Source organism: Chiloscyllium punctatum, chromosome 4 (genome assembly GCF_047496795.1).
Source record: "Chiloscyllium punctatum isolate Juve2018m chromosome 4, sChiPun1.3, whole genome shotgun sequence".
Taxonomy (NCBI): Eukaryota; Metazoa; Chordata; class Chondrichthyes; order Orectolobiformes; family Hemiscylliidae; genus Chiloscyllium; species Chiloscyllium punctatum.
In genome coordinates, this window is record NC_092742.1 from 33,356,180 (window position 1) to 33,380,741 (window position 24,562).

General features: G+C 37.3%; 1 protein-coding gene across 1 annotated transcript in view; it reads left to right on the forward strand.

The window, feature by feature from the left end:
* LOC140476171 (serine/threonine-protein phosphatase 2A 56 kDa regulatory subunit epsilon isoform) overlaps positions 1-24,357 on the forward strand; it is an 86,805-nt gene extending 62,448 nt beyond the window's left edge. Inside the window, exons 6-13 of the mRNA XM_072568340.1 lie at positions 119-178; positions 5,635-5,743; positions 9,223-9,276; positions 9,367-9,417; positions 14,328-14,447; positions 17,569-17,696; positions 20,464-20,565; positions 21,369-24,357. Coding sequence (XP_072424441.1) covers positions 119-178; positions 5,635-5,743; positions 9,223-9,276; positions 9,367-9,417; positions 14,328-14,447; positions 17,569-17,696; positions 20,464-20,565; positions 21,369-21,462 — 718 coding nt within the window. The 3' untranslated portion in view covers positions 21,463-24,357. The remainder of the gene's footprint in view (positions 1-118; positions 179-5,634; positions 5,744-9,222; positions 9,277-9,366; positions 9,418-14,327; positions 14,448-17,568; positions 17,697-20,463; positions 20,566-21,368) is intronic.
* Positions 24,358-24,562: the final 205 nt, after the last annotated feature.

Consider the following 24,562-nt stretch of genomic DNA (forward strand, 5'->3'; position numbering starts at 1 on the left):
TTTGAAAATATTTGGGCATTGATACGACAAGTTTGGTGTTTCTTTTTTTCTTTCCGTAAAAATGCAAGTGTCGCTTGCTGTTTAAGCGCACACTTTTACACTTCAGTTTTCTTTACAGATTTGTTTATGAAACAGAACGTTTTAATGGTGTAGCAGAGCTTCTGGAAATATTAGGAAGGTAAGCAAGCTCGCACCTAATTTTTAAGTTTAGTTACAAATTAATAGAATTCTGATTCTTTTCCTAAATGGCTGTCTTTATTAATTCGTAACATCAAGATAGACTACCTTGGGAGCAGTGACCAAAATATTACTCAATTTTACATTCCGTTTGAAAGGGTGATGATTTGGTCTAAGAGCGATATTTTACAATTACTGACAGCTGTATGAACATGAAACTCAGCCAGCTGAATTGACCCGGTACACTAGACTATTGGATGTATGTATAAAGATGGCATTAAAAGGGTTATTTTCAAATACTCTTGAGTATATTCCTACGGGCGGCACGGTGGCACAGTGGTTAGCATTGCTGCCTCACAGCGCCAGGGACCTGGGTTCAGTTCCCACCTCAGGCGACTGACTGTGTGGAGTTTGCACATTCTCCCCGTGTCTGCGTGGGTTTCCTCCGGGTGCTCCGGTTTCCTCCCACAGTCCAAAGATGTGCAGGTCAGGTGAATTGGCCATGCTAAAAATTGCCTGTAGTGTTAGGTAAGGGGTAGATGTAGGGGTATGGGTGGGTTGCGCTTCGAGGGGGCGGTGTGGACTTGTTGGGCTGAAGGGCCTGTTTCCACACTGTAAGTAATCTAATAATCTAATCTGATAAAGAAAAACTTCTCCAGGAAAGAGCCAGCATCTGTGGCCAACTAAAGATGTTCAGGAAAGCATAGAATTGCACAAAGATGAGTGACCGGTTGGATAATTGATCAGAATAGCAACAAGGTTACTCAGGAGGAAGTGAGCTAGAAAATGGATAGCAAGAATATTTAAAAAGGAAATGCAAAAGTATATTGTGTTCCTCTAGAGAGTAAAAATGGGCAGTTAATAGATAGTAGTTGAGACAAGAGTGCAGGAGGGCATGCCAGGAGCTTCACTAGACATATCTAAAAATGAGCAGTCAAGAAAGAAGCTACAAAATAGGACTAATGTGCTAAGCAGCACAAAGAGCAAGTGATGGATTGAGCTAAGCAATCTGGCAACCAGCGGATCAGATCAAAGCTCAGTCGTGAATGGTTGTGGACAATTAAACAACTTGCTGGAAGACTATGTTGCACAATTATCCCCATTTTCGATACTGCGGGAGCCCTGCACATCAGTTCAAAAGGCTGATGCATTGGCAACAATCTTCTCTCAATGCTGTGTAGATGATCCATCTTGGCCTCCTTTAGAGGTTCCCAGTGTCTCAAATGCCAGTCTTCAGCCAATTCAATTCAATCTACACGGTAGCAAGAAATGGTTGGAGGCATTGAATACTGCAAAGTATTCGCCCCAATTACGTCCTTGCAATAATACTGAAGACTTATGCTCCTGGACGTGCTGCACCCCTAACCCACATGTTTTAGTACCGCAACGATATCCAACTGTTTGGAAAATTGCCCAGGTATGTCCTGCACACAAAAAGGACGCATCCAACCTGGACAGTTACTGCCCCATCAGTCTACTCTCAATCAGCAGTAAACAGATGGAAGGTGTTATCAACAGTGCTATCAAGCAGCACCTGCTCAGCAATAACCTGTTTAGTAATGCAGAGTTTGGATTCCACTAGGCCTGCTCAGCTCCTAACCTTATTACAGCCTTGGTTCAAGCATCGCTAAGAGCTGAATTCCAGAGGTCAAGTGAGCATGACAGCCCTTGACATCAAGACCAGATTTGGTCAGTGCATTTAGCTGTTAACAGAAAGTTGGTGGTTTGAGACCATCCAAAGATGGAGTGATTGCTGTTCTCACTCCATCAGTTTCACTAAAATAGGAGGTATTTGCACCCTCTCCAAAGCCTCTATCTGCCCTATAGTAGGGGGACCAGAACTGGACATAATATTCCAAATGTGGTCTCACCAGGGACTTGTAGAGCAGCAGCAAAACCTCACGGCTCTTAAACTCCTGTAAATGAAAGCCAAAACACCATATGCTTTCTTAACAAACCTATCCACTTAGGTGGCAACTTTGAGGGATTAATGTACTTGCACACCCAGATCCCTCTGTTCCTCCACTCTGTCAAGAATCCTGTCTTTAATCTGGTATTCAGCATTCGAATTCGACCTTCCAAAATGCACCACTTCGCATTTATCCAGGTTGAACTCGATTGCCATTTCTCAGCCCACTCTGCATCCTGTCTGTCGCGCTGCAGCCTGCAGTAGCCCTCTTCACAATCGACAACACCTCCAACCTTTGTGTCATCTGCAAATTTACTAACCCACCCCTCAACCTCCTCATCCAAGTCATTTATGAAAACTTCAAAGGGCAGAGGCCCAAGAACAGAGCCCTGTGGGAACCCACTCAACAGGTCCTCCAGGCAGAATATTTTCTATCTATAACCACTCTCTCTGCCTTCTGTCAGCCAACCAATTCTGAATCCAGATAGCCAAATCTCCCTGTATCCCATACTTCCTAACTTTGAATGAGCCTACCATGGGGAACCCTATCAAATGCCTTGCTGAAATCCATATACACCACATCCACTGCTCTGCTTTCATCAACCTGTCTTGACACCATCTCAAAGAACTTTAATAAAGATAAGTGTGAGATTTTACGTTTTGGAAAGTCAATTCAAGATGGAAGAGAATGTTCAGGCCTTTAGGAGTATAGTGGAATAGAAGGATCTTGAAGTTGAGGTCCACAGTTCTCTGAACATGGAGTCGCAGGTAGACAGGGCAGTGAAGAAGGCTTTTGGCACACTGGCCTTCAGTCAGGGCATTGAGAAGTTGGGAGCTTATGTTGCAGTTGTACAGGACATTGGTAAGGCCACATTTGGGGAATTGTGTTCAGTTTTGGTCACCATGCTGTAGGAAGGATGTTATTAAACTGGAAAGAGTGCAGAAGAAATTTACAAGGGTGTTGCCTGGATTCAGTTATAAGGAGACTGAGTTATAAGGAGAGGTTGGACATGCAATGACTTTTTTTCTTTAGAGTGTAGGAAACTGAGGGGTGACATTATAGCAGTGTGTAAGATCATGGACAGGGTGAATGCATTCTCATTTTTTTTCCTCAAGATTGGGGAATCAAGGGCTAGAGGGCATCAATTTAAGATTAGAGGGGAAAGAATAAAAGGGAACCTGAGAGGCAACTTTTTTACACTGAGGGGTTGGAACGCATATGGAATGAGCTGCCAGTGGAAGTGGTTGAGGTGGGTACGTTAACAACATTTTAAAAGGCATTTAGACAAACGTGGATAAGAACGACTTAGAAGGGTACAGCAGAATGGGGTTAGCGTTGATGAACATTTTGGTCATATGGGCTAGTTTGGGCCTGTCTCCGTGCTGTAGAACTCTTTAGAATCAGAGAATCATGGAAACAGGCCCTTTGGCCCAACAAGTCCACACTGACCCTCTGCAGAGTATCCCACCCCAACCATTTCCGTACCCTATTACTTGACATTTACCCCTGAGTAATGCACCTAACCTACACATCCCTGAACGCTATGGACAATTTAGCATGGCCAATTCACCTAACCTGCACATCCTTGGATTGTGGGAGGAAATCTGAGCACTTGGAGGAAACCCATGCACACACGGGGAGAATGTGCAAATTCCACACAGCCAGTCGCCTGAGGCTGGAATTGAATCGGGGTCCTTGGCACTGTGAGGCAACAGTGCTGACCGCCAAGCCACCGTGCCGACCAGATGAGACTCTGACTGAATCTGACATCAAAGAGCCCTTGCACAACTGGAGTCAATGGGAATCTGGAATCGAGGGTGGAGAGAAACTCTCTGCTGGTTGGAGTAATACCTGGGACATACAAAGCCAGTTGGAGGTCAGTCATCTCAGCTCCAGGACATCTCTACAGTAGTTTAAGGTAGTTTCCTAGGCCCAACCATCTTCAGCTGCTTCCTCAATGACCTTCCCTCAGTCATAAGATCAGAAGTGGGAACGTTTCCTGATTGCACAATGTTCAGCACCATACATGACGACTCGGATATTAAGGCGGTCCATGTCCAAATACAACACTACCTTGACCAATTTAGACTGAAAAAAGGCTAGTGGCATTCACATCACACAAATATTAGGCAATGACCATCTTCACAAGAGACCATCTAAACACTTCCTCATGACATTCAGTGGTGTCACCATCACTAAATTCCTCACTGTCAACATCCTTCGGTAACCTACTTCCTAACTGAATTTAAATGGGTTAAATGCAGGCAAGATGTTTCCAATGACCATGAAGTCCAGAACCAGGGATCACAATCTAAGGACACTGAATCTGTTATTCAGGACTGGGATGTGGAGAAATTTCTTCACCTAGAGAGTAGTGAGTCTATGAAGTTCTACCATAGAAAACAATTGACAAAGAAATGTTTAATATTTTCAAAGAGGAGTTAAATTAATTCTTGGGGCGATAGAGATCCAAATCATATGGGGAGAAAGCAGTGACAGGTTACTGAGTTGGATAATCAGCACAGTCATACTAAATGGCAGAGCAGACTCCAAGAGCTAAATAACCATCATCTACTTTTACATTTAAATGAAACTGCCTCAAAAGTAGGCTACTGCATTTTACCCTTTGTTTCCCAACTATACAGGAAATTCTTTATCCAAGATTTGCACATGGAGTTATGCCCAATATATCCTTTATTTCTGATGTTTGACCTTATTACTGATGTAAAATAAAAGGGACTGATTGTAAGCAGTTCTGGCTGGAGTTGAGAACTCAGAACTGATATTTACATGCTTTAAATAGGTTCAGGAATTTATAAACGGCTGTAACTGGCTTTTTAGAACACTTCTTTGCAGTGGCCTGAAGGGGTCAGGCGATGTTAAACATAGTTGCATCTTCAGAGCTAAACACATTACTGTACTCCAAGTATTACAGGAATAGGCATTGCATTATTTAATAAATTACTTTTATAACATGTCTCTTACAGTGCATTGATTCAGTTTCTTTTCTCTTTGCTCTGAAATTTTAGAGGCTGGGAAGGAAATGAGCTGTGTGGACTGACGAGTTGTCCGCAATATATCATTGCGATTCTGTGGTTGTCTTTCTAAGATTTCATTTTCTAAAACAATTGATAGTTAAGCTGATTTATTTTACACATTTGTCACACGTGCTTACAGAAGTGGCCTTGAAATGTTGATGAATTTATATCATTGTGGTTTTCTAATCCAGTGCTCTCATTCTGCTGGCCTTACTTGGCACAGTTGTATGTACTACAACGCCTAGCTATAATAAGTTAACTATAATGTAGATGTGAAAAGGGAGGTCAACAAGGCCAACATAAGCATCTGCAGTTTGGTGAACTAATGCCTGAAATGTTTAAAAATGTGAGCATTGAGCTACATGTAGAAGGTGATGACTCTTAATTGGAACTGTTTCTTTTTATTTGATATCAACACTTTTTTTTAATAAAGTTCCCAGAAAAATGGTAGAGTATTGTATATGTTTAAGGCTGTGGTGGATAACCATTCCTCCTGTTTTTGTTGACAGTATAATAAATGGGTTTGCATTGCCCCTGAAGGCCGAACACAAACAATTTCTGATTAAGGTTCTGCTCCCTTTGCATACTGTGAGGAGTTTATCACTTTTCCATGCACAGGTAGGAATGTTACTTGATTTACTTATTTTCTAGTGCTAGATTATTCAGATTGAGGTCGCTCATGTTCAGAGGTGTAAGTGACCATTGATACCATCTATGTGTGAAATTCTGCCATAAAGGGCATACAAGGGGGCATAGCTTTAAATTAAGGGGGGGTAGATATAGGACTGATGTTAGGGGTAGGTTCTTCACTCAGCGAGTCGTAAGTTCATGGAATGCCCTGCCAGTAGCAGTAGTGGACTCTCCCTCTTTATGGGTATTTAAGCGGGCATTGGATAGGTATATGGAGGATAGTGGGTTAGTGTAGGTTAGGTGGGGTTTTATTAGCGCAACATCGAGGGCCGAAGGGCCTGTACTGCGCTGTATTCTTCTATGTTCTATGATCATTCCCATTTCACTTGTAAGTCTCCATTTTGCAAAACAATTTACATTATTTTCTCCTTTCAAAGGCAATAAATCTAACCTCCCCCCAAGTAGAGGAGAGCATGAGTTATTGCTATTTATATTTTGTTTTGACAATCTTTTGCAGTCTTTTGATTGTCAACAGATTTTCTAACTGTTTGAATAGTTTGTCAATGTTCTTTGACAGCAAAGCATAATCTGTCCTTTGAATTCATTCAATCCTGTTTGGCTCCAACTTATCCTCAGGTCATTTGCAACGAGAACAGGGTCTGTTATGAAATTTTCCAGTCATAAACATGCGCAGCATTTATCTTTGTGTTCCATGGTCAAATGACTTTTTAAAGTATGTGACCTGGAATTTATTTGGAAAAATAATTTGTGAAGTCAAACAGAATTTTTTTAGAAAATGCCGTAGAGAAAATTCACAGGATCAATACAGAATAGATGCTGAGATGGGAAGTGGTGCCATGATTCTTGAGTTCCAAACAATCTTTTCATTTAATCTTTTCATTTGAATCCCTTGTTGCAAATTTGGAATGCTTAAACTGGTCCTTTTTGTTTTTGGCCAGCACTCATGTTATTTGTTTTTCACCAATACTGTTTAAATTTATTTGATTTATCAATCATCTCATGAATGTAAACTGAGATCAAGACTGATCAATCTTCCCATTGTGTCCTGCCTGTATCTTATAAAGGCAACTCTGGGTGTTGGTTGAGGATATTCCTGTAATGAACTTAGTGCCACCAACCAAATGTAGGTTGTCAAAAAGTTGCACCATAGAACTTCCTTGAAAATTTCAGTTTTGGATATGGCAAGTGTATTCAAGTATGCTTTACCCAGTTTTCAAATTAGCAATTTTCTGATTAAGTTTGAGAGAAATGGGATTATTTCTGAGATACTGCTATGAATAATTAATGCTGTTGAAGAGTAAACTTTGATTTGATCTAGGAAACACAGCAGACAATTTATGCACAGCAAGCTCTCTCAGATGACACTTGATAAAGGTGATCTGCTTTCGTAATGAAGGAGAAATCAAGTTGAGACACTTTCTAATATCATTTTTGGTATTACTGTATTAATATTCAAAATTTATGTATTCATAACTTTGGCTTGGGTATTGCAATGGGGATGCAGGGGAAAAATGATTAGAGATCTGAGTTAATTTGTAACTAAAGAAACCACTTTAAAGGCAAATTCTGTGTAATTTTGCTTGTACATTATTTAATACCTACGAATGCACACTAGTAACGTTGTCAAATTTTGATAATTTAATGTTTCCAGTATTTGGTGAACAAACAAGGTGGGGAAGAACAAGTCAGGTGTTCTGACTGTACCTCAGTCTGTTTTTGGATTTAATGGCTTCAAATCAGATTAGTTTAAAAGCTTAAAGAGTAGGATTCAAGAGTGTTGTGACCGTTTTTCACTTGGTGGTTGTGAAAGGTAGTAACACGTACAGAAAACTGAGGAATGATTGACAGTCACTATGGTAATCTCTCTGGGTTTATTTGTGACTTCAATGAGAGCTGTTTCAGTGCAATGTTAAGAACAAAAACCTCATTGATTGGATTCAAACGTGAATTTTCAGAAAGATGGGTTTCAGAAAGATTTTGAAATTAACAACACATTCAGTTCTTTGAGGGAAGGAAACTACTGTTGTGATTATTTTACTGAATGAGGAATTCAACGGCTTACGGTAATTCGATGGCAAATGATCTTGAGGTCAGATTCCAAAAAGTGTTTTTAAAAAGCAGCTTGGAAAGTTAAATTCAGGCAATTTGGGATATATCATAATCCATTTGTTTAGCTCCTATTGGCTTTTGTAACTCATAAACCACAACTGTAAGGTTAACTCTTCATTGTGTGATGAAATTGCAGGCCACCAATGGCTGAGGTGATTCACTCCTCCATTTTTGTGTGTGTTTGGAGATAAGCAGTAATTGGTGGCCTTTGTCCATATTACTATGAATATGTTTTTTTAGAAATAGCGGAGGAGTTCATAGTTATGAAAGCTGGCTGTGTTTGAAACAATTCTTCCATGATTTCTATTGTTATAGCATTCTCCTAGGGACATTTAGAAATGATGTGAGGAGTCCATGACTGGCTGTTGTGTGAGTTGAAGGACTCTATCCAATGTGGCTGGAGACTTTTTCTCAGTATGTGTTATGTCAATAATTTGCGTTCATAAAGATCTCCACCGTGGTATAATTTCATTAGTAATTTTGTTAGCTAATCATAAGGAATTACGGGTATACGATTTGTTTTTATTTAGCTGTGTACTGAAACTTGTCAGTAACTCAGTTTCACTAAACTAAGTTTTTATGTGGTATGAGCAGTTGGTGACAAAAGCATTACTGAAATCACATTAAGCATACCAGCTATTTTAGAGAACAGTTTTCAAAGTTTGTGCTCCAATATATTTCAGATGTGTATGTTGGAAAGAAAGTAGTAATGATCTGTTATATGTATTTTCTTTTTGCATTTTTTTGCTTCGCTTGATAATTAAATTTCAGGAAAATTATGCAAATATTGGCACTTTGCTGCTACAGTACTGCAATTTACAAGCACAGTTATAAATTTAGATTCTCACAGTTGGGGAAGACTAGATGGAAGGAAGTTGAAGAATTTGAAGAGTTTGTTCACGGTATTAAATTTGTTGTACAATAACCTCTGTTATCCAAACAAAATACTCCCTACCCGTCCTGCTTGGATAATCGTGGTTGTTCTGTAATGGGGAAAATTGCATTGTTGCCATTATACCAGCTATAGGTGGTAGAACAGTAACAAGGTCGTAAGAAACAATACTGTACTAATCAAGGATGATAACTTGCAGAAAAACCATCACAATTCTGTTTAATTTTTCTTTCTGATATACAATCTTGCATCTTTGTAATCTCAAAGGTGGGTAGTATTTCAGGCAAAGCTTGATTGTGTAATACATGACCAATTTCTGCTCTCTTGATTTGATTTCTGTATGCATGTTTTGCAAAGACTTTTGATTTGGATATGGTACATTTGGTATTTTTTTTAAAAGAAAGTGTTCTTTTTACTCTAACAGTCAATTTACTTTCTTCAACAGCTGGCATATTGTGTTGTACAGTTTCTAGAAAAAGATCCAACGTTAACGGAACCGGTAGGTTTCACAAATAATTCCCAATGAATACTCTTTTTCACAAAATGCTAAATTGGGTTGATCTTAAAATATTTGTCCTGTATGCTTCAGGTCATCAGGGGTTTACTGAAGTTTTGGCCAAAAACCTGCAGTCAAAAAGAGGTAAGCATACAATTTGAACCTACACCTTTCTAAATATGTCTAAAGGAAAGTGTAGGCTGCAATGATAAATGATAAATGCTAATTACAAAACTTAAAAACTGTTCACTGTTATCATTCAGTTTCTTCCTTAGCACTCAAGTGCTTGACTGCACTGATTATCTTCAGAATTCTTTCTATTAAAAATTCTGTTTGCTGCTGAAGTTACTACATTCAAGAAGTTCTTAAAAACATCTTTTTGTTTTTGTTGATCATATAGAAGAAAGGATCTAATAACAAACACTCCTAAATATTTATTAGGATGTCACAATGAAGTACTTACAATCCCATAATTACAAAAGAGAATTAAAGGTCAAAAATGCCATGAAACAAATTATTTTCTTGAATCTTTTGTGGAAAATCTGTTGAGAATGCTAAGATGTGGGTTTCCTAAATAGATTGCTGCTGTTTCACATAATACTGATGTTTGAAAGTCTGTTTTAAAATTGTGAAAATATTTAACTAGCTTCCTTCTGTACGAATGGAAGAATCCATTAGAAGCAAGGAATCTTTGGTTGCAGCGCAGCAACCCATTTAGCCCATTGTCTGCATTGGCAATCTGAAGGAACAATTCATCAAGTATCAAGTTTTCTCCTCCCATCTTCCCTCACCCTCAACCTTACCTTTTTTTTAACCCTCTCTCCCTCCCTCTTCCTGCTTGTTCCCCTGCCCCAAGTACTACAGTGTTTTTTTTTCAATTAATTCCATTCACTTCCTAATCTCTTGATTTAAACTGATCTTCATAATGGCTGTAATACCTCTGCATCCTTCATAAAGTGTGGTATCCAGAAATTAATAATATCAACTAGAATATTATATTATGGACCAGGCCAGACCCCCCCTCAACATTTCTAGAATGTAGCCCAGACCCTAACTATTACTTGATTTAAGCAAGTGTACAGTGGATATTCCAGGAGAGAATCAGCTGGTCAGACTATTTAGTTTTAAATAAAACAGAATTTATTTACAAGATTACTGAATGAAATACACAGCACAGAAAATAGAATACCAAAATAACTTATCCTATCCGAAAATGACAGGTTATCCAGACGTAATGATGCTGTTTGAAAATACTTGCAACAATCCCAATAAACACTCCTTTGCACAGCAGGTAAAAATGAAACAAAGACTCACAGGTTTGGAGTTTAGAAGAAAGTATGGCAGCTTCTTCACACACACCTACTGCTGCTAAGCTGCCAGAGCTGCTGATCTGGCCACTCCCCTTTTAATTATACAAGTCTTTTATTAAACTTGAAAGCCTACTGCCTGAGGCAGTATCTGTAAACAAATGGGCCCTAAAATCTATCTAAACTCTGACTTTTCAAAGTCTGGGCCATTTACAACCTCTCTGAACAAAATCAAGGATGACATAACCTTGCCAGAATGAACAGCCTCGTAAAAATACCAAACTAATATATTACACCTATATAAAACAACTTCTTTGTTTTTATATTCGGCCACTATTTATAAACCTGGAATATCATGTGCTTTATTAACTGTTCTCTCAACCTGTTCTGCCATTTTTGGTGAATTCTGCATATAAACATCCATGTCCCTCTGTTCCTGCATCCCGTTTTGAAATGTAACCTTGCTTTTATTATGTTTCTCAATGGCATTCCTCCACAACAGATTACTTCTCAAAGTTAAGTATCTTTGCCATGTGCACATACATTTTACCACCCTTTGGCGTTTTTAGGTTCTACACTATCCTGTCGATTTACAGTGCTTCCAAGTTTAATATTATCTGCAAATTTTCATGTGTTTTGACATTTTAGATCATTTTAGATTTATATGTACGCATCTTCATTTGGAAGAGCAGAGTCCTGATAACGAGCTCTTAGGGTGCTCCAGTATGCATCCTCCTCCAGTTGTAAAACAACTGTTAACCACTACTTTGTTTCCTGTTTCTCAGTCAATTTCTATATTGCTACTGTCCTTTTTATTTCATGGGCTCAAACTTTGCTCACAAGTAGTTATATGGCAAATTATCAAATGCTGTTTGGAACTCCTATGCATATCACCTGTATCACATTCATCAACGCATTTGGTTAAAAATCAAGCAATTTAGTCTTGCTATTTTCCAGTAACAAATCTGTGCCAGCTTTCCGTAATCAGCATTTAACCAAGTAGCTATTAACTTTGTCCCAGATTATAATTTCCAAAATTTTAACCAGCTCTGAGGTTAAACTGACCAAGCTGTAGATGCTGGATTCATCTTTACACCCTTTTGTAAATATGGCACACATGTTGAAATTCTCCAGTCTTCTCACACCGTGCTTAAGTCTGAAGAGTAGTGGAAAATTATGGTCAGTACCCCTCTTTCCACTCTCTTACAGCAATGTCCCTGGATGCATTTAATCTGAACCCGGTGCATTATCAACTTTAAGTACAAACAGTCCATCTAATACTATCTGCATAACATTTTACAATTGTTCACATAGTCCTCTTGTAGTTAAATATTACCCCATCAGTAATACCCTTTCCAACTTCCTAATATGATCGCTGGAGTTTGTAACTGACTTCTGTTCTTTTGTTTTGACAGTTTTTCACAATTCTGTATATCCATAGCAGCCAATATTATGGAAGTAATTTCAGAATAGTTTAACCGATTATAGCCAATAACGTGGTTATAATTTCCATTATTTGTAAAGTAACATTGATTTTAATTGAAATGCATGTCTTGGGGCAGACTACAGTACATGATTGGTTCATACAGGTAAATGAGCATTGACCACATTAGTTTGGCTGTTTGATATTAGCTTGGATGTGATCTGATATAATATGAAATTAAAGCTTGAAGTGGAGAATAGCTAGCGGAGAAATTCCAACATAAATCTATTAATTTAAATGTGCAGTCTCATTTTCTAATGAAAACCTAATGCTGATGACAGATTCTGGTATGCTATGACCAATTTTCATGTTTAATGTATAAATATTCATTTTTGTTTCCAAATTTATAATTTTAAAGTTTTGAGGCATTTGGTTTCATTTTCAGTGAACCTATAAGTTTTGCTTCATAGAAACTTGCACTTTTTTTTTCAAACTTCATTCCATTTCATAGGTTTGTGCCTTAAAATTGTTTTTCTAAAATAAAAACATGTCCTGGTGTCACAACTTCCATCTGTTCCGACTTCCCCATTGCATGGTGAGATCATCTATGTTCTGTGTGTCAGGTATGATTGACAGCCAGTCATCTCTGACACTGAACCAATCATATTCCAGGTTTCCAAGTCAGAATATGGGGACAGGCATTCCTGCTTATTCGGGTCACAGCAGCACCCCAAGACTTTGACAAAATAATGATCCTGGTGAAGTAGTAAGACTGCTTATTACTTTTCTTTTCTGCATCATGAGCAGTAGAATTTTCTAAATTAACCATGTAGGACATTTGAATAAATCATCTGTAAAACTATCAAATCTGTAATGTGCTTGTCCAGATTTGTGCTGTAGAACATGTGTTTTTGAGCGATTTTATTTAAAATCTTGGTCTGTTGATAAACTATTGTGTGAAAGCCAGGTAAAATGCATATACTCAGCTTTTACTATTACTATTTAAGACCCAATTTATAATTGGCAATGATTAATGAAGATTTATTTTGGAACTTTCAACTCCAGCAATGTCAAAATCGGTAATATAGATTTGACCACCTGCGATGATCCTGTGCAATTGTCTCTCAGGGTTGAGTGGCTAATTCACTCCTACCCATTTCCTGCTTCTGTCACAGTTGAAAATTCCATTCATTTTGAAAAGTACTTTAGGTTTCATTTTAAATTTAGTAGAAGCAATATTTAGAGATCTGGTATGCAAAGATGGATCATGGGGTATTATGTCCTTAATTGTTTAAGTTTTCTAATGAGTTGCACTTCTTTTGTTACAGGTTTCACAATAATGCAATAATTTCAAAGTGTTATATTTTAAGACTTCATGTTAGAGAACTCAATGATACATAAGTAATGCTCTTAAGTGCTTCCACTATAGAATGAAATGAAATTCTTAGATTAGTATGATTTTCTTTTTAAAAAAAAAACTTTGGATTTCATTGAAAGAAGATTCTTTAAATGGGCAATAAACATAGGTGATTTTTTTTAATTTTGTACATATTTTTGTTAATACCTAGCTCTTAGACCAATAAAACTTGAGATTAAAATAAATTTGCCAATGTGACAAAATGAAGATTGATTAAAGAGATGCTTTATTAGTATGTCATGAATTTTGCTTGTAAAATGTCTTATGATTATTTTTTGTTTGCTAATTCATAATGTTTTATTAGTCTATTAGGATGTTATTCCTGAAATTATACACACTGAATGTCAACATATGTTTAAGCTATTGATAGTTTAAAGGAATAAAGTGATACTTTGGAATAATTCAAATGCTAAATAAAATGAAAGCTATGATATTCTGGAGTCCCCAACATCTCTGCTATTACAAGCATGGAATGGAATTGTTCAGATCAAATCATGATTTTCATTTCTGGCCTGTGCTGAGGTAGCTGGTGATGGTCAATAGTAGTAAGGATATCATGGTACTTCACCTCTTTGCTTCTGGGCTCGACTGGGGAAATAGCAACCACTATTAGTGTGAGAAGTGAATGTTGGACAAGGAGATGTTTAGGCTCCACATAATGAAACAAATTGTCATGAAGTTGAGCAGTGTTACTGAGATTTATAGAATGTTACCTTTTGATTAGTGAATACATTCAGGAGAGGTGGATAGGAAACAAGATTAAGAAATGGATTCAGATATACAGAATTTGCAGAAGCATTGATATGCTGAATTACAGGTCCACAAGATTAAGTGACTTACGTTGAGAACATCATAGTGTTAAAATATTTTGTGAACATTAATGACTTATTGCTTTATTTCATACTAGGTCATGTTCCTTGGGGAGTTGGAGGAAATCTTGGATGTTATGGAACCTGTACAATTTGTAAAAATTCAAGACCCACTCTTCAAACAAATTTCCAGATGTGTTTCCAGCCCTCATTTTCAGGTTAGAAGTTGCTCCTTGTGCTATAGGTGGAAACAATATTGCCATTACACGTCACAGTTTTGGGATTTTGACATGAATTATTTTTTCTCCATACAACAGAAGTATGTTCAATCTGCTAGTGTAATACATTAATTTATTGAGTTAGGGGTGTTTGGAAATAAATGACAATAAATACCTTTTTTCTTTATTTGCATATATATTAGATATTTAAAAATTCTTAAAGGTCCAGGAAGAAAATTTGAGAATCTGGTTAAACCTGCTACTTCTTTTCAGCTAGTATTTGTCTCTTGATTGTAGTATTGTAAGAATGTTTGTTATTTTTGCTGCCCTCAAGTTTAATTTGTTTACAACAATTGTAGCCTATACCTTGACCTGCTTTCCTACTTACTGTCGACATTTTTATTAAAAATGCATACATTTGGAACATTTTTTAAAAATAACATTTTAAATAAAAATCATAATTAAGAAAAAGAACAGCAATACTTTGCCACTAAATTTCTGATCACTACCGAGAAAAGTTCCAATACTTTTTAAAAAAAAGTTTTGAAATTAATTAGTGTCTGGAGTTTTCGGTAAGTTTTCTTGAAGTGCCTGCAGTAATCTTGGAAGTCCTGTTTGCTAGGTTCTTTAATACCAACACATGATTATTTAACTGTATTCTATGTTTGTTCATTGGGAGCATGGTGCTGAGTTGGATGATCATACTGAATAGCGGAGAAGGTACTCCTTCTATGAATGGTTTCTATTTCAATTTGTTGCATACATACATTTGAAAACCCTTTAACAGCAGATTAAATTAAGATTAGCATTCTCTCCATTTCAATTAAAATATTCTTTATATCACAATATACCTGCTTGGCTCCACAGCCTGAATTGTGTACCTATCATTATTTCAGCTATTTTGTAGCACATGGTCTACAGGAAGATGAAGAAGCACCAGTTAAATATGTGTATAGAATTCATTTTTTTCAAACATAAAGTTTAATAAGAAATGGTATATACATTAATCTCAGCATCACATTCCTACTTTCACACTGCAAAGTAATCTTGATTTTGCATAATGCAGATAATTGCTTTTGTCTGAACTTGGGTCTCTTTCCTGGTGCAAGAACATTGAGTTTAGCACCTTGACATGGGATGAGATAAATCCTTAAACCCTGCATCTCAACACTTCCCCAAGGAGATAATTAGCATTTTATGCCTAATTTTGATCTGGATATCAATCAAATTGAATTGATTTGCCAAACTGTTTAACATTCCTAGCCCACGTTGAAGTTGAACTTGTGTATAGCAATTCTCCATTAGGTTACTTATGAATTGTTGAGTGAATGAAGAAAAGTTTTTGTCAAATCATTCCAGAAGTCAGCCCATAAATTATAAGCTAACTACTATTAATTAGCTACAATTATCATTTTATATTTCAAGGGTATACAAAACTGAATAGTTTGGTGTGTGGCCTATTTTAAAATGAACAATTGAGGTTTTTAATAATGAGTATGAGGTTGTGACACTAATTCAATAGTTTAAATGAATTCAGTCATGCACCACTTAATTTGTTGTTTAATTTATGAAATTATGCAATACTGAGTAGAATTAGGATTAAACCCCCTAAGTATATCAGATTAACAACATTGTTGTTGTTGTTGAATAGACTGTCTGTTGAATAGATGAAATCCAAATGTGGATGGTCAATGATGCTTCTGGTGTGGTAAAGTTGAACTGATTTTTACAGTATCATTAGGATGTTGGCATTCATGAGAAGTGATTCACACCAAAAGAGATGAACTTCTGTAATGTCACCCAGTATCAATACCCAGATGTGCCAAAATGACTGTAAAGTTTCATTCATCATCTTATATTTAAAAAAATCCAACAGTGGTATGGGCATGGCATATTTACATTCCATTATTTCTAGTCTATGGCATGCACCATATCAACAAAATTGAATAACTTTAGTTTGACTAAGCTTTTCTTGTGTTTCAATTAGGTTTGATTTTCCCAACAATTTTCAGCATTTGCTTTAACTACTGGCTTTATTAGATACTTGTAAATAGAAATTCTGTGTTGGGAACATACTTCTCAAGTGTTAACACCAATGAAGCCATCTATCTCATGCTTGGAAGGCTGAGCTGCAATTACTACTTCCCCATGTCTGCCCATGAGATTACATTAGGCCAAAAATTACCCTATGGTAAAAACAATGACTGCAGATGCTGAAAACCAAATACTGGATTAGTGGTGCTGGAAGAGCACAGCAGTTCAGGCAGCATCCAACGAGCAGCGAAATTGACGTTTCAGGCAAAAGCCCTTCATCAGGAATAAAGGCAGTGAGCCTGAAGCGTGGAGAGATAAGCTTATCTCTCCATGCTTCAGGCTCACTGCCTTTATTCCTGATGAAGGGCTTTTGCCCGAAGGATGCTGCCTGAACTGCTGTGCTCTTCCAGCACCACTAATCCAGTAAAAATTACCCGATGTCAACTTGACGAGGCCATGATTAAGCATTGTAGGCAATGTGTGCTGATAAATGTCAACAGTCTAGATAATACTGATCTCGCAATTTAAAAAAAACAAAACTGTGGGCAAGTTCTACTTTTGAAAGTTGTTTTAGTTCCTGATTGAAGCATAGGAGATCACCTACTAATGAGAACAAATACTGACTGTCTGTCGAGTGTGCTCTGTATTATTGCACAGATCTCAGAAAGGCATTATAGCTTTAAGTCAGCTGGCTGACACCACACAGACTTTTGAATAACAAGTCTCCATTTTGGTCTCTAAATTGTCAGTTGCTGGTTGGTCTGTTACCAAACAGTAAGAAGTTCAGTGTATATAATATAATGTAATAGTAATCTAAGTTGGCACGTAACCCAGATTGTAAATGCAAACCTAAATTATCACACTAGTGTGCAAGTTCATTGTTAAATTTCCAAGTATCTGCCTAATTAGGACCCTGACTCTTTGTGGTATGATAGTTGAGCTGATAACATGTAGCACATCATGCTTAGCATCAAATAGTTGCATCTCTCCGCACTGAAATATTTATCATCCTAGTGCTTGTGTTAGTTCAGAGCCCTACAAAGATTTTAAATATTGCTGTAAATCTAATTGTTTTTCTTCCCTAAAGGTGGCTGAAAGGGCACTTTATTACTGGAACAATGAATACATTATGAGTCTCATAGAAGAGAACTCTGCTGTCATCCTGCCCATCATGTTTCCCAGCCTGTATAGAATCTCTAAAGAACATTGGAATCCGTATGTATTTTTTCATTTAGAATGGAAATATTTGTTACCTTGGAGAATTTTATTTTTTCTGTGTACTTTCTGTAATTCAGCAATGACTCTGCTGAGATTATTCCTGTCTAACTACATTTAACTTTCGAATTGCTCACTTTGGCAAGTAGTGCTCAAGCTTCTACAGATTTCCTTTGGCAAGTAGTGCTCAAACTTCTACAGATTTCATTGGTGAACTCATCCAGCTTTTAATTTAGCTTCCCACATGTCTCTGACAAACCTGCCTGCTGCTCCTGTTAGCTTGTGAATTTTGTCAAAGTTATTAATGGCTGACGCCACGGTGTCCTTTACTTGAGGCTGAACAGATAGCAGGTCTCCAGTTCTACAAGATTAAGCAAACCACATTGTTTCTTCCTTGGCTAGGGCGTGCCTGTGATATGCTCGATAGAATGTGCTTTCGACTCTAAATTGAGGCAGAGTACCCACTGAAGTGTCAGTATTGAGTTGGAGGGTGGAGGAGGTTGGTGATTCCTCTGAGAGATTTGTGACTTGTTCCTCCGAATTGGAAGTGGTGGTGTTGACTGGAGTGGGTCCGCTATCCTCTGGGTCCAGACCATGCAGATGCTATTACTGAATGCAGAAGGCATGAGTAACGTAAGAAATGCAGGTGTATTCAGCAAACATGACAGTGTCAGTAAAGAGCACCCCTGCTGTTGATAGTGAATCTTGCATGGTTGCTGGTACATGAGCAGTTTCGATTCCCGCTCTCCTGTGGAGTGCGGCAATGAGTAATGGACATCCCATTACCTATTTTGGCTTTCAGCCCTATGATGGGTTGTTTTCTCTTGGAATGAGTCAACGGGAGGGATTAAGTAAAACGAAAACAGCTGGACACAGCTGTTAACTATTGGTATGGATGGATGAAAGCTGTCCAGGCGAGTCAAAAGTGCAGAGTACAGGAGGAGTTAGTAGCCTGAGGGAATAGGGTGGATGAGAGCTCTTGAAAGATGTTCCGTGCGATGGTGAAAGTCATAGACCATCAGTCTTAGCAGAGATGTGTGCAGGAGCAGCATTGGAGTGAGAGTGTAGCAGAAAGCGGATGGTGACCTTTGTGAAGGGCAGGAGGCTATTAATCTGTCTTGCCCTCCTGGCAAGCGCTGACTGAGTAGCAACTATGTACATGCTTGCAAGGTTTGGTGCCATGGTCTTTGCTGGTAGTCCTGAGAAAAGGTGCTGCCTCTCCAGTCCACAGCCTTGTCCACAAGAACCTCTGGGTCTCCGTCAGCAAATCAGGGTGTACTATAATTATAAAGGGCTATTCCTGGCTTGCAGTATTTGAACTGGTGCAAAGCTGGAATTTAGGCCCCAAATCTAAAGGAGAGGGTCCAGAGGAGTTTTACAAGAATGATCCTGGGATGAAGAGCTTGTCATGTGAGAAGTGATTGAAGACTTTGATGAAAGTGAGGACTGCAAATGCTGGAGATCAGAATTGTGTGGTACTGGAAAAACACAGCATCTAAGGAGCAGGAGAATGGGTCTAATATTCAATGGAATTTAGGAAGATGAGGGGGGGGATCTCATTGAAACTTAAAAAACTGAGGGGCCTGAATAGAGTAGACGTGGAGAAGATGTTTCCATTCATGTTTCCATTAGGGCACAGCCTCAGTCCAGGGACAATCTTTTAGAATTGAGATAAAGAGGAATTTCTTTGACCAGAGTATTTAAGACAGAAATTGTAAGGAATTCAAGGCTTTTGGGGAGAAGGCACGAGAATGGAGTTGAGAAACTTATCAGCCATGATTGAATGGCTGATCAGACTCGTGGTGCTAATGGTCTAATTCTGCTCTATATCTTATGGCCTTAATTTTGACACCAGTAACAAGAAACCCTTAAGTCCCAACAATGGTGAGTACTTTGGCTCCTGCTGAATGCAGTGTAAAGCAAGAGCAGTGCAGTGGGGACATAGTGCATGATTAATTAGATGAGCAGTATAACATTTACATGAGAAAATGCACGAGAGTTCATGGAGAGAAGCCTTCCATGAAATACAGAAATTGACAGCCAACATTTGGGAATATTCAGAACATTATGCTTGACTTATCGTCTGTTACAATTTGAAAAGTTATGCCAATTACTTTAAACCTTCTGTGTTCAAGTCTCTTTTGATTTGAACAATGTGTAGACATGTGTAATTTAAGATATTATTTTACTGAAATTTCCTCCCTGCCTTTAATTTCAAGCATTTTTTCTTGTAATAAATAATTGTTATAAACAATCTCTGTTAATACATTTGTTCAAATGTACTGACACTTGTCCCCTAAATGTTCTATTTTTCGGTTTTGTATGTAGCAGATCTAACCATACTAGAGGGAATCTGAGAACTACTGTTGCGCGAGGCACCCGGGTTTGATTTCAGCCTCTGGTGACTGTAAACTCGACACTGACATTCTCCCAGTGTCCATCTGTGTGGATTTCCTCCTATAGTCCAAAGATGTGCAGGCTAGATGGATTAGCCATAAGAAATACAGGGTTAAAAGGATAGGGTAGAGGAGTGGGATACTCTATGGAGGGTCGGTATGGACTTGATGGGCCGAATAGTCTGTTTCCACACTTTAGGGAATCTGTGATTCAATGCTAGTTTATATTAATTTCTAGTAATCACTTCAGTTTATCAGCATATTTTCAATACTGAAGTAGCCAATTTTTTTCTGACTTTTTTTGTTGCCGCGTGTTGTGGTTCATGGCAACTTGGTCAAAACGTTCTCTAAGCATTGGTCTGTTTTTGCAGGGCAATTGTCGCTTTAGTCTACAATGTACTGAAGGCTTTTATGGAAATGAACAGCCCATTATTTGATGAGCTCACAGCAACCTACAAGTCGGATCGCCAAAAGTAAGATCTTAACTGTCTTTAACATGGCATTGATCAATTAATAATATAAGACTTTCCTTACAACAATCATCTTAATTTCATCATACAAAAGCCTGTCCCTATGTTTTGGGCTTTAATGTTTACCTTGAGAGACCCTAATAATAACTTAAAAATATTGGTAACAAATCTGAAAGGAAGATTATGGCAAGTATTTCAAGACTACAAAAACACTGCAGCAGGACAAAGCTAAAACGCATGGTTTGGACACTTAAACTATTTCCTATTAACACAAGCACAGGCATAAAATAGGTTTTGTAATATATTCTCATTTATGATTGACCACTTGCTTCAGCAAATAAAATAATGAAACTAAAAATTGAAATGCAAATTTATATAACTTGGAGGAAAAAAGTCATTTATATTCTTCAATAATCTCCCTACCCACCTCATGAACTGTAAAAATTGGTGAGAAAATATGATACCCTTTAATTTCTTTGTTCATGAATTTTGGCTGCTGGTATCACAATGCCATCGCAGTTTAAAGGGCTGAGGCATTCTCTTGCTTGCATCTCCCTGGATGGCAGTGGTGTTGCTCTGTTGTACAAATCAAAATTCTCTATTTTCACCCATGCTGACCGCCTCATTTCATTAGGGTTAACCTAGGAATGGTTAAAGTGCACGCTGGTACTGCTCAATGAGGTCAAGCTCCAATAATGGTTTGTTTTCCTAATCGTTGCTTCAGTCCATTATGAAATTAAGTAACAACTTACAGAAGGAGACTTTGATTCATAACATGGTCCAACTTACTTTAAAATATTTTTCAGAGAAAAGAAAAAGGAAAAAGAGCGAGAAGAACTTTGGAAAAAGTTGAGGGCCCTTGAAATAAGGAAGGGTGCGATAACAGGGATGTCACCTTAATGAAGAAAAATGGTGCTCGTATTCCCATGATATACATTTATGTAGTAAGAGGTGGAGCAACAGTTTTCTGTATTGTGCTACTTACTTTACAGTAGATTTTGCATCTGTTTCATTATCACGAAAGTTCTGTAACAGTATTGTATATAACTTTTCTCTTCATGTTGAAATGATATGTCAAAAAGAAGGGCGTCAGCATGAAATATGTACAGTAGATGGATGTTTGCGAGCTCTTCTGTAAATGTAGTCATTGTTCTAACTTCAAAAAAAGAAAAAAATTCTAGCATCCACATGGGTGGTACAGAAACTTCAAAGAAGATTATACCTGAATCGAGCGCTCCATACATATTGGTGGCAGACTACGAGCAAATATATTTTAGACTGAAAACTGTGCTCCAGCTTGACCCTGAGACTTTGCTGCATTTTAATTTATACTTAAGGTGAAATTATTTTTTACAAGTTGTGGAAGTTCTGTTTTTACTTTGATTTTAAACCTATTGTGGTGTTACAATACCTCTTATACACAGCACACTGGTTGTGGAAAGGTTAGTGTCCATGTGCATCACAATGCAATTCATACCTTTTGTACTGGTAGAACTGTATTAAAGTGCATGCCAGGCATATGCACTAACAGTACTGTATATTAGAGAAAGTATCTATTCAAGATACACAATTATTTCAATGGCATACAAACCTGCAAAAGCAGGAAATATCCAATAACTAAGTGTAAGTTGGTTGTACAATGTTATTTGTTTGCGGTATAAGCTACATAACCTTTTACTGTTTTCACATTTACACCACGCAAATAATTCATACAGAAAACTTAAAGGTTCCTAGAGAGAAATGAACATCCTTAAATTCATGGACAGAACATAGTTAAGTGCATCAGACGTTGAGAGCATAAAGTTGGTGTATACAATACAGAAAGTTGGTTAACAAGGCTAACATTATTAGGAATCTGTATGTGACTAATTTTAATATGTGGGGTCATCCACACCATGCACACGTCGGCATTCTATTTGAACAGGTAGGGAAATAAGCCATAATACCTTATGGCGTAGTATGCACTGTATTGATCCGGTTGGATTGTTCACGATCAGTGTTATATTGCCCCATGTGTTACACCACTCTGTTGATAAAACAGTTTTCATCCCACCAGGTGTGGGAGGATGTATGGTATAAAACTTTTCAAAAATACTTTTTTGTAGTTTTTAATTTTACTGCCGCTCAGACATGCTCACCATTCTGCACTGTTCTCAACCATTTTTAAAGAAAACTAATGTCAGACTTCTCATAACTATTAAATGATCATTAAGCTTTACAGGTTGTCCTTGATGATTTTGTTCATTGCTGCAAAGTGTTGGGATTTCAAATGCCGTTCCTTTTAAATCAGATAGCAAGCATAAAATAATTTGATTTCTTTCAGTCTAGGGAAAGGGCTACGTGGGCCATACAAGATACTGCCACATCAAGAAATGTAATGTTGAAAATAATTTATTAGTTCAAGTACAGATACAAAATATTTGCACTTGATTGGAATTGGTTACTAGACAATGCTTGCTGTATGTCAGACCTGCATCATTGAAGGTGTTAAATAACTCAAAATTAGATGTGTGTATTCTCCATGGCAATATTGATTTTTTTTTTTTGGGAGGTATTTCAGATATGAGCAGAGCTTGAAAGAAATGTATTACAACTTTTATAAAAGTTCATAAGTAAAACAAGTTAAGAGCTGTCTTAAAGACTTCACTTTAGTTTTCAGAAATACTAAGTGGTGAATGAGTGATGCATTCTAGTCAGGAACCTCCTTTGCTTAATCAACCAAAGTGTTGCTGACTGACCACATTGGTAGTGTAAATGATGGGTTTTATACCAATGCAAAGCAGTTGCTGTATTTCATGACAGATTACTGTGAACACATTTAGTTCATTTTTGACCACACTGTAAATAGGCTGTAATCAGAAGCTCATGTATTGACTGAGGAGTTTTAAAATATAAATCTTAAATAAGTAATGGATTTCTTGTGTTACCTTCTTTCTCATGCATGGGAAGACAATGCTACTTAGTATTCTTTGTATGGAAAGTGCACTTGAAATTTTTCATGTCTTTTTATCTGTCAGCAGTATTACTAAAATGCTGACTGTGTAAGTTATGTATATTGCATAATTGTACAGCAATGAATCAAATACATTCTGTAAATTATGTTCTTAAAAACTGATTACTTTGTCAAAACCATTGATTCAAAAAATATTTTCAACTAAGTGGTATTGTATTAAAATATTAGCATTTTGTATCAGTTTGTTAAACTGCTGTTCTCAGCCAAGATTACCTCAAAGACAATCTACACAGGTACTAGATTTTATTTCAGGATGTCACTCAAATCAATCACAGACTTGAGTCTTTTTGAAATCAAGTATTAGTGATTTTTTTTTGTATAATTGTTGCAATTACTTCCATGTATTATGTACCAACATTCCTTTTTCTGCACTGAAGGATCAGTTAACAATGAATTGCTTCGGTGCACAAGAAATATGTATATATTCAGATAACTGAACAAAGTGTGGTTGGTTGCAACTTTACTCTCTGATATAAATGTTAAATAGTTGATGACTTAAGCGTATAAGAACCTAAATGTCATGGAATAAGGAATGTTCAGGAATGTATGGTGATCTCTCAGCTGGTAGTATTTTACCCAACTTATGGATAAAATTCTATGTGGCAGTTTTTCCTTTTTAATGACATTTTCTAAATAGGTCAACTTTGTTCATGACTGCAAAATGTTTTGCAATTATTACTTGAATCTAATTTTGTACTTTTGAAAGAACAGTAGGTTCACTGGAAAGTGAGTATTGAGCTTGAGACAGATGTTTGCAATTAAACTTAACTTTGTCATCAAAATGGGTATAGTTCTAAAGCAGTCTTTCTTCCATTAATATTTCTGAGGAACACATTGTTTAAAAAGTAATAACTTTTTAAAAATACTACCTTCAAATTACTATTAAATATGATCCAACAGGTTGTGGTAGAGGCTATTATGGCAATTATTTTTGGGGTGGGGTGGGGAAATGTGTGGGCGTGGGTATTCTATAACTTGTTCATTTTG